This window comes from Coregonus lavaretus (genome assembly GCF_964263955.1).
Source record: "Coregonus lavaretus genome assembly, chromosome: 11".
Taxonomy (NCBI): domain Eukaryota; kingdom Metazoa; phylum Chordata; class Actinopteri; order Salmoniformes; family Salmonidae; genus Coregonus; species Coregonus lavaretus.
This window is the reverse complement of record NC_139998.1, coordinates 51,077,867-51,089,319: the sequence shown is the minus strand read 5'-3', so window position 1 is coordinate 51,089,319 and position 11,453 is coordinate 51,077,867. Positions and strand designations below refer to the sequence as shown.

The 11,453-nt window shown below is 42.1% G+C and overlaps 1 protein-coding gene across 1 annotated transcript; it reads right to left on the bottom strand.

Moving 5' to 3' along the window:
• Positions 1-141: 141 nt before the first annotated feature.
• On the bottom strand, positions 142-9,706 carry LOC311137588 (guanylate kinase-like; the record flags this gene model as incomplete). Its single annotated transcript, XM_084172096.1, has 7 exons — positions 142-189; positions 523-608; positions 742-826; positions 3,455-3,593; positions 8,547-8,680; positions 8,805-8,851; positions 9,595-9,706. The coding sequence occupies 7 exons, from the start codon at positions 9,704-9,706 to the stop codon at positions 142-144; spliced, it is 651 nt and encodes a 216-aa protein (XP_084028222.1).
• Positions 9,707-11,453: the final 1,747 nt, after the last annotated feature.

The window sequence follows — 11,453 nt, the reverse complement described above, 5'->3', positions numbered from 1 at the left end:
AATAAAATGAAAGAGTGAAAATCATTAAGAGTGTGAAAAGCTATACTTTACATTGAATAGTGAAAGCTGGTTCTCAATTGAACTAACTACTTTTCTATAGAAAAATGTGTGGCTGTGATATGCATAATAACAAATAGCTTCTTACGAATTGCATCTTTCTTTCTTGGTCGACTGAACTTTCGTTATTTCCTGTTGAGACAAATATAAGAATATCGAGTTTAGTTACAAACCCATCACATAAATATGGCTCAACACCTACTGCCGACCACAGGAGATTGGTGGCACCTTAATTGTGGAGGACTGGCTCATGGTAATGGCTGGAGAGGAATAGGTGGATTGATATCATCTACATCAAACACGTGGTTTCCATGTGTTTGATACCATTCCATTAACTCCGTTCCAGCCATTATTATGAGCCGTCCTCCCCTCAGCAGCCTCCACTGCTACCGACTGACTGACATTTAGAGAATTATACTTTGTCCCCATACTACATGCAGACAACCATCCTCTCTTCAGCCTCACCTCAATAAGAACACTTTGCAACTTCTCATATGCCTCCTCTAAGTCATCATTGACAATAAGCATGTCAAACACTCCTGGCTCGTTGCCTAAAATAGGAGAGTGGTAAATTAATTATGAAATCACTTTGTTAAAGGCATAGCGCAGATAATTATTTGTTCCATCCATCTCCAAACATTTGTAGTATGGCCATGTCTACATGGGACAGTGCGGGGAACCTACTGAGCTCCATGTCAACCCGTGCTGCCGCCAGACGCTTCTGCAGACTCTCCTCTGTCTCAGTATTTCTGTCCCTCAGACGCTTTTCCTGTAAACATCAATGGTCCCCAAAATGATTACAAGTTGTACATTTCAAGAACACATTTCAAGAGTCTCCTATCACCAGCTCAAGTATGACCAGCTCGGTCTTATAGACTAGACGTTACATAGTCAACATACAGTGGGGGAAAAAAGTATTTAGTCAGCCACCAATTGTGCAAGTTCTCCCACTTAAAAAGATGAGAGAGGCCTGTAATTTTCATCATAGGTACACGTCAACTATGACATACAAGTTGAGAAAAAAAAATCCAGAAAATCACATTGTAGGATTTTTAATGAATTTATTTGCAAATTATGGTGGAAAATAAGTATTTGGTCACCTACAAACAAGCAAGATGTCTGGCTCTCACAGACCTGTAACTTCTTCTTTAAGAGGCTCCTCTGTCCTCCACTCGTTACCTGTATTAATGGCACCTGTTTGAACTTGTTATCAGTATAAAAGACACCTGTCCACAACCTCAAACAGTCACACTCCAAACTTCACTATGGCCAAGACCAAAGAGCTGTCAAAGGACACCAGAAACAAAATTGTAGACCTGCACCAGGCTGGGAAGACTGAATCTGCAATAGGTAAGCAGCTTGGTTTGAAGAAATCAACTGTGGGAGCAATTATTAGGAAATGGAAGACATACAAGACCACTGATAATCTCCCTCGATCTGGGGCTCCACGCAAGATCTCACCCCGTGGGGTCAAAATGATCACAAGAACGGTGAGCAAAAATCCCAGAACCACACGGGGGGACCTAGTGAATGACCTGCAGAGAGCTGGGACCAAAGTAACAAAGCCTACTATCAGTAACACACTACGCTGCCAGGGACTCAAATCCTGCAGACCCAGACGTGTCCCCCTGCTTAAGCCAGTACATGTCCAGGCCCGTCTGAAGTTTGCTAGAGTGCATTTGGATGATCAAGAAGAGGATTGGGAGAATGTCATATGGTCAGATGGAACCAAAATATAACTTTTTGGTAAAAACTCAACTTGTCGTGTTTGGAGGACAAAGAATGCTGAGTTGCATCCAAAGAACACCATACCTACTGTGAAGCATGGGGGTGGAAACATCATGCTTTGGGGCTGTTTTTCTGCAAAGGGACCAGGACGACTGATCCGTGTAAAGGAAAGAATGAATGGGGCCATGTATCGTGAGATTTTGAGTGAAAACCTCCTTCCATCAGCAAGGGTATTGAAGATGAAACGTGGCTGGGTCTTTCAGCATGACAATGATCCCAAACACGCCGCCCGGGCAACGAAGGAGGGGCTTCGTAAGAAGCATTTCAAGGTCCTGGAGTGGCCTAGCCAGTCTCCAGATCTCAACCCCATAGAAAATCTTTGGAGGGAGTTGAAAGTCCGTGTTGCCCAGCAACAGCCCCAAAACATCACTCTAGAGGAGATCTGCATGGAGGAATGGGCCAAAATACCAGCAACAGTGTGTGAAAACCTTGTGAAGACTTACAGAAAACGTTTGACCTGTGTCATTGCCAACAAAGGGTATATAACAAAGTATTGAGAAACTTTTGTTATTGACCAAATACTTATTTTCCACCATAATTTGCAAATAAATTCATAAAAAATCCTACAATGTGATTTTCAGGATTTGTCTGTCATAGTTGACGTGTACCTATGATGAAAATTACAGGCCTCTCTCATCATTTTAAGTGGGAGAACTTGCACAATTGGTGGCTGACTAAATACTTTTTTTCCCCACTGTAAATCCGGAACACTGATATTAGTATGCTATGTTACGTTTTGTATGGTACCATAAATAAGACCTAAAGAAAAGTATGGGAATTGGTCGCGGTGGACGTGTGGGAGTATAACGCGAATGTCTAGCAACCCAAAGGTTGCAAGTTTGAATCTCATCATTGACAACTTTAGCATTTTAGCTAATTAGCAACTTTTCAACTACTTACTATTTTTTAGCTACTTTGCAACTACTTAGCATGTTAGCTAACTCTTCCCTTAACCCTAACTTTAACCCTTTTAGCTAGCCCTTCACCTAACCCTAACCCCAACCTTAACCCTTTAACCTAACTCCTAAACTTAACCCTAACCTTAACCCTAACCCCGAGCCTAGCTAACATTAGTCAGCTACCCACCTATTTGGAATTCGTAGCCTATCATAGGTTTAGCAAATTCATAACATATTGTACATTTAGCTAATTTGTAACATATTGTACGTTATGCAAATTCGTAACATATAATACGAATTGTAATTTGTAACATATCATACGTAATGGGTGATGGACATCCACAAATTAATATATACCATACAAAACGTAACATATCATACCAAATGGTGTGTCTCGGATTTACGCACAGAATAATACGAAATGCTCTGAGACCAGGTTGGGATGACATGTCTAAGGATTATTAACATATAGAGACAATAATAGGGGTCCAAGCTCAAAACCTTAAGAAACGCCAAAATACATAGCAGAACTCTCTGCGTTGTATGATTGTTGACTTGTTACAGAGTTTACAGCCGCAGAGCCACGATAGTCTGTATTCCATTGCGACATATATCTGCACCTCAATAAGAGTATATCAAATGAGGTTCGTAAATGTTTCCTGATGGGCCATGTGGACTATGGCAGCTCTGAAATCTGAATTGGGCTTTACCAGGATCTCAATAGAGGGGGGCTGGATAGAAACATAGATGGGGTCCAGATCAGTCTCCTTGATATTCCTCACTCCCTGGATCTCCACATCTAGGATGCAGATGAGGCCCTTGGCCCTCACCTCATCTACAGAAGACTTGCTGTGTAGAAAATAGACAACATAAGTTATGTTCATTCATTGTTTCACGATTCCATTGAACAGCACAAGAACATAATGCACCTTTCCACTTAGATATGTACAATAGGCTTATAACAGGGGATGGGGGGTGACACATTACACCAGTGACTATTCCTCACATGCTAAAGTATGGCTAGGGTAAGAGAATAGTAACATTAATCCAAACACCAAAAGCTAATATCAGGGTCCAGTGGTTCTCCATTAGTGTCAAGACTTATCCTCAGCAGGGGAGGGAGGGACATATTAAGCATGACACTGCAGGTGCTGAGCTCTGTGTGCTATCCAGTGCTATCATGATATGTACACTGCATAGGGAACACTAAAATAACACATCCTAGATCTGAATGAATGAAATAATCTTATTAAATACTTTTTTCTTTACATAGTTGAATGTGCTGAAAACAAAATCACACAAAAATTATCAATGGAAATCAAATGTATCAACCCATGGAGGTCTGGATTTGGAGTCACACTCAAAATTAAAATGGAAAACCACACTACAGGCTGATCCTACTTTGAAGTAATGTCCTTAAAACAAGACAAAATGAGGCTCAGTAGTGTGTGTGGCCTCCACGTGCCTGTATGACCTCCCTACAACGCCTGGGCATGCTCCTGATGAGGTGGCGGATGGTCTCCTGAGGGATCTCCTCCCAGACCTGGACTAAAGCAGCCGCCAACTCCTGGACAGTCTGTGGTGCAACGTGGCGTTGGTGGATGGAGCGAGACATGATGTCCCAGATGTGCTCAATTGGATTCAGGTCTGGGGAACGGGCGGGCCAGTCCATAGCATCAATGCCTTCCTCTTGCAGGAACTGCTGACACACTCCAGCCACATGAGGTCTAGCATTGTCTTGCATTAGGAGGAACCCAGGGCCAACCGTACCAGCATATGGTCTCACAAGGGGTCTGAGGATCTCATCTCGGTACCTAATGGCAGTCAGGCTACCTCTGGCGAGCACATGGAGGGCTGTGCGGTCCCCCAAAGAAATGCCACCCCACACCATGACTGACCCACCGCCAAACCGGTCATGCTGGAGGATGTTGCAGGCAACAGAACGTTCTCCACGGCGTCTCCAGACACTGTCACGTCTGTCACATGTGCTCAGTGTGAACCTGCTTTCATCTGTGAAGAGCACAGGGCGCCAGTGGCGAATTTGCCAATGTTGGTGTTCTCTGGCAAATGCCAAACGTCCTGCACGGTGTTGGGCTGTAAGCACAACCCCCACCTGTGGACGTTGGGCCCTCATAGAGTCTGTTTCTGACCATTTGAGCAGACACATGCACATTTGCGGCCTGCTGGAGGTCATTTTGCAGGGCTCTGGCAGTGCTCCTCCTGCTCCTCCTTGCACAAAGGCGGGGGTAGCGGTCCTGCTGCTGGGTTGTTGCCCTCCTACGGCCTCCTCCACGTCTCCTGATGTACTGGCCTGTCTCCTGGAAGCGCCTCCATGCTCTGGACACTATGCTGACAGACACAGCAAACCTTCTTGCCACAGCTCGCATTGATGTGCCATCCTGAATGAGCTGCACTACCTGAGCCACTTGTGTGGGTTGTAGACTCCGTCTCATGCTACCACTAGAGTGAAAGCACCGCCACCATTCAAAAGTGACCAAAACATCAGCCAGGAAGCATAGGAACTGAGAAGTGGTCTGTGGTCACCACCTGCAGAACCACTCCTTTATTGGGGGTGTCTTGCTAATTGCCTATAATTTCCACCTGTTGTCTATTCAATTTGCACAACAGCATGTGAAATGTATTGTCAATCAGTGTTGCTTCCTAAGTGGACAGTTTGATTTCACAGAAGTGTGATTGACTTGGAGTTACATTGTGTTGTTTAAGTGTTCCCTTTATTTTTTTGAGCAGTGTATAATGGAGGAAAAAGCTCATTCTGTCCCCGGCCTGTCTCTTTGCTAATCCAGGTATCACATTGGACCAGACCTCAAAACCTCTTAAGGATCGGACCCTTTTTTTCAATTTTCGCCTAAAATGACATACCCAAATCTAACTGCCTGTAGCTCAGGACCTGAAGCAAAGATATGCATATTCCTGATACCATTTGAAAGGAAACACTTTGAAGTTTGTGGAAATGTGAAATTAATGTAGGAGAATAAAACACATTAGATCTGGTAAAAGATAATACAAACAAAAAAACATGCGTTTTCAAAAATAAAATGTCCCATCATCTTTGAAATGCAAGAGAAAGGCCCCAATATAATTTTGCAGTTTAGGCGCAATTTAGATTTTGGCCATGAGATGGCAGCAGAGAGTCTGCAAAGTTTCAGATTGATCCAGTGAAGCATTGCAATACTGTACTATTTTGTATCAAGTCTGCCCAAATGTGCCGAATTGGTTAATTGATACCTTTTCAAGTACATAACTACAGAGAACATACAAAAATGATATTGTAATACAAAATGTACAGTTGAAGTCGGAAGTTTACATACACTTAGGTTGGAGTCATTAAAACTCATTTTTCAACCACTCCACACATTTCTTGTTAACAAACTATAGTTTTGGCAAGTCGGTTAGGACATCTACTTTGTGCATGACACAAGTAATTTTTCCAACAATTGTTTACAGACATATTATTTCATGTATAATTCACTGTATCACAATTCCAGTGGGTCAGAAGTTTACATACACTAAGTTGACGGTGCCTTTAAACAGCTTGGAAAATTCCAGAAAATTATGTCATGGCATAGGAAGCTTCTGAAAGGTTAATTGACATAATTGGAGTCAATTGAAGGTGTACCTGTGGATGTATTTCAAGGCCTACCTTCAAACTCAGTGCCTCTTTGCTAGACATCATGGGAAAATCAAAAGAAATCAGCCAAGACCTCAGAAGAAAAATTTTAGACCTCCACAAGTCTGGTTCATCCTTGGGAGCATTTTCCAAATGCCGGAAGGTACCACGTTCATCTGTACAAACAATAGCACGCAAGTATAAATACCATGGGACCACGCAACCGTCATACCACTCAGGAAGGAGACGCGTTCTGTCTCCTAGAGATTAACGTACTTTGGTGCGAAAAGTGCAAATCAATCCCAGAACAACAGCAAAGGACCTTGTGAAGATACTGGAGGAAACAGGTACAAAAGTATCTATATCCACAGTAAAACAAGTCCTATATCGACATAACCTGAAAGGCTGCTCAGCAAGGAAGAAGCCACTGCTCCAAAACCGCCACTACGGTTTGCAACTGCACATGGGGACAAAGATCATATTTTTTGGAGAAATGTCCTCTGGTCTGATGAAACAAACATAGAACGGTTTGCCCATAATGACCATCGTTATGTTTGGAGGAAAAAGGGGGTGCTTGCAAGCCGAAGAACACCATCCCAACTGTGAAGCACGGGGGTGGCAGCATCATGCTGTGGGGGTGCTTTACTGCAGGAGGGACTGGTGCACTTCACAAAATAGATGGCATAATGAGGAAGGAAAATGATGTGGATATATTGAAGCAACATCTCAAGACATAAGTCAGGAAGTTAAAGCTTGGTCGCAAATGGGTCTTCCAAATGGACAATGACCCCAAGCAAACTTCCAAAGTTGTACCAAAATGGCTTTAGGACAACAAAGTCAAGGTATTGGAGTGGCCATCACAAAGCCCTGAACTCAATCCTATAGAAAATGTGTGGGCAGAACTGAAAAAGTGTGTGCGAGCATGGAGGCCTACAAACCTGACTCAGTTACACCAGCTCTGTCAGGAGGAATGGGCCAAAATTCACCCAAATTATTGTGGGAAGCTTGTGGAAGGCTACCCAAAATGTTTGACCCAAGTTAAACAATTTAAAGGCAATGCTACCAAATGCTAATTGAGTGTATGTAAACATCTGACCCACTGGGAATGTGATGAAATAAATAAAAACTGAAATAAATCATTCTCTCTACTATTATTCTGACATTTCACATTCTTAAAATAAAGTGGTGATCCTAAATGACCTAAGACAGGGAATTTTTACCAGGATTAAATGTCAGGAATTGTGAATATGAGTTTAAATGTATTTGGCTAAGGTGTATGTAAACTTCCGACTTCACCTGTAAGTTTACACACTCCCAGGAATGTCATACATGATGGATCATTAGCTTATACACTAACTTTCACACATCTAGATGGCCGGGCGGGGTGGGTGTGGAGCCAGAGACAGCAGGGGTTCAAACTGTAGAACCCAGTTCCTACATTCAAATATAAAAATGGATTTTATCAAACAAAACTGTGCTACATTTTATCTCTGGGATCCTTAGGATGACAAATCAGAGGAAGATGATTGAATGTAAGTACATTATTTACCTTCAGAGGTGAATGTATCAAACCAGTTGCCGTGATAAGTTTTTTGTTGTTGTGCACTCTCCTCAAACAATAGCATGGTATTTTTTCACTGTAATAGCTACTGTAAATTGGACAGTGCAGTTAGATTAACAAGGATTTAAGCTTTCTGCCCATATAAGTCATGTCTATGTCCTGGAAAGTTTGCTGTTACTTACAACAGTCATGCTAATCACATTAGCGCACGTTAGCTCAACCGTCCCGTATACGGGACACCGATCCCATAGAGGTTAAAGATATCTTCACAAAGCCATGACAGGAGAATACCCTACTGGATTCTAGTCACCAGTGGAACAAGTACTGTTCTTGTTCATTTTGATGTATCAATATCACCGGTAGGGAGAACTTAAAACCCAATCAGCTAGCATACTGTTCCAAAACTCCAGTAATGTTCCCAAAATGATCAGGTTTTCCATAAATCCCAGTTGGAGAATACTTGTATTTCCTGATTGTTCCCTCCTGATTCCAGGAATCCTCCATCTGGGATTTCTAGAAAGCCTGAGAATTTTGGGGAAGTCACCACCAGAACTTTGCAACCTTAAATGTAAGATATTTTGGTGTCAACAGAATGTATCAACATGTACTCTACCTTGTTCCATACAGGTTGCCGGAAAACTCAGCATTCTCAATGTATTTCCCATCATCAATATCCTCCTGCATAGCCTCCCTGTTTGAGAAGTGGTAATCTTCAAATGGACAGGAGAAGAGAATAATCAATTCATTGTCAATCAGGCTTGAACCCAGAATTTAAGTTACAAAACCAGCTTGATTCAAATTCAGGAGAGTGTCACTGATATCCTTCTGGGTTTACTGACATGATCTGTGTTTATGAGTCAGAGAATGTTACTGTACCTTTGCCATCTACCTCTCCTGGACGTGGACTCCTTGTTGTATCTGTAAGGACACATTCAGTGAACATCAACATCCATCATCAACATCCATCATCAACATCCATCAACAACCTCCATCATCAACAACTTCCATCATCATCAACATCCATCATCAACCTCCATCATCAACCTCCATCATCAACATCCATCATCAACATCTATCATCAACATCCATCATCAACATCCATCATCAACATCCATCATCAACATCTATCATCAACATCCATCATCAACATCCATCCTCAACATCCATCAACAACATCCATCATCAACATCCATCATCAACATCCATCATCAACATCCATCAACAACATCCATCATCAAAATCCATCATCGACATCCATCAACACTATCCATCATCAACCTCCATCATCAACATCCATCATCAACACCCAATCATACGGAAGGCTATCAACAACCTCAACCTCTGAATTATGTGCAATCAAAGACATGCCATGCAACCCTAAAGGTATGCTGGTTCTTCTATGTTTGGTGGTCTTCATTGAAGCCAACAAGAAAAGGAATGGAAATAGAGGACATCCTTGTCTCGTACCAGTCAGCGCAACCATAACTAGTTATAATTGCACTTGGATATGGACTGGATACAGAGCTATCCCACATCAAAACCATTTGACAAACTTGGCCTAGAGTTAGATAAGGCTGAGAGTACCGATAGATAGGGCTTAATGCTGTCCCACTTCCTCCCAGACAGGATATTAGGGTAGGAGCCAAGAAACACAAACGTACGTGACACGCTGAAGCCGAAGACTCCATCATAATCCCTCAGTAGCATCTTCATAAGAGTGCTCTTCCCTGCCCCTGAGGGGCCGCTCAGAACAACCGGCCTGGGTCCTGACATAACACTGGCGGAGAGGGAGAGAGGAAGTATAATGAATGATCCAGTGAAAACCCTTTCATACTGTGACATAGTGTTCATTTAGCTAACCCTTTCAAACTATGACATAGTGTTCATTTAGCTAACCCTTTCATACTATGACATAGTGTTCAGTTAGCTAACCATTTCATACTATGACATAGTGTTCAGTTAGCTAACCCTTTCATACTATGACATAGTGTTCAGTTAGCTAACCCTTTCATACAGTGACATAGTGTTCAGTTAGCTAACCCTTTCATACTATGACATAGTGTTCATTTAGCTAACCCTTTCATACTATGACATAGTGTTCAGTTAGCTAACCCTTTCATACAGTGACATAGTGTTCATTTAGCTAACCCTTTCATACTATGACATAGTGTTCAGTTAGCTAACCCTTTCATACTATGACATAGTGTTCAGTTAGCTAACCCTTTCATACAGTGACATAGTGTTCAGTTAGCTAACCCTTTCATACAGTGACATAGTGTTCATTTAGCTAACCCTTTCATACTATGACATAGTGTTCAGTTAGCTAACCCTTTCATACAGTGACATAGTGTTCAGTTAGCTAACCCTTTCATACTATGACATAGTGTTCAGTTAGCTAACCCTTTCATACAGTGACATAGTGTTCATTTAGCTAACCCTTTCATAATGTGACTTTGTGTTCATTTAGCTAAACATTTGATACACGCTTTGGGGTAATTTGGGCATTAAAATAAAACATGCTAACTTTTGGACAGAAATGTACAGAAAAAAACATTACTGTCTCTCTATGTCCAGAGAGTACTTATAGGGTAACCAATATGTTATTTTGTGATTTGGGTCAACAATGCCTTTATACAGCTTTTTAGGTATGTATGTCTTTCCACTACTGATTTCTGAGAAAGCTACAGTATGTCCTACATACTTATACGTAAACAGTGCAGTTTTAGTTTTGACCTCTACATGGACCTTGTGCTTTTGTCTTAGTGGATTACCTAGGAGATCTGTATGCGCTGTACCAGTGCACTCAGTCCACTCATTAACTCTGATGCCTTGAGGTCAAAGTGTCAGTCTGACTTCTGTCGAAGTCTGTACACGTTTGTGTGACAATAGCAACCATCTATGTAGAGTAGTGAAGACTGGTGTGTGTAGCCTTTCACTTTTCAGTAGCCTACCACTGTCTAGCCTGACCATACCACAACCAGGTACAGATATACCAAACAAAAGGGAATCAAGCACTATCAGGTCTTCTTCTGTAACCTTCAAAATAACCCTCTCTTGCCCAGATTAAGTCTGGCTAACTCCACTCTCAGGAGCCAATCTGCTTGGAGGCTAACCAGCTAGCGAGCCTATGACTGAGCAGCTCTTCCTCTGGCACCAGGCTCAGACGCCAGCGCTAATCCACTGATCCAGGGAATAATCTACTCTGATTTAATGGCTACGGCACGATGATAGATGGGGGGACAGCCATGTGACTGCACATCAGGACCACACAGGGACCACACATCGAGAGTGTCAAGAGGTTAAAGGGTTAAACACAAAACCCACAGAAACATGAAGAGAAATTCCAGCAAATAGCCCTGACTGTTTAATCTAGCAGGAGGTCATAATCAGTACTATAATTTAGCTCATGCATGTGCTGCCATTCCAGTAACACTCTGTCAGCACTATGGGAATTATGTAATTCTTCCATGAAACCAACATTGTGGTCACAGAAAATTCTCCACAGATTTCGGAAAATCTG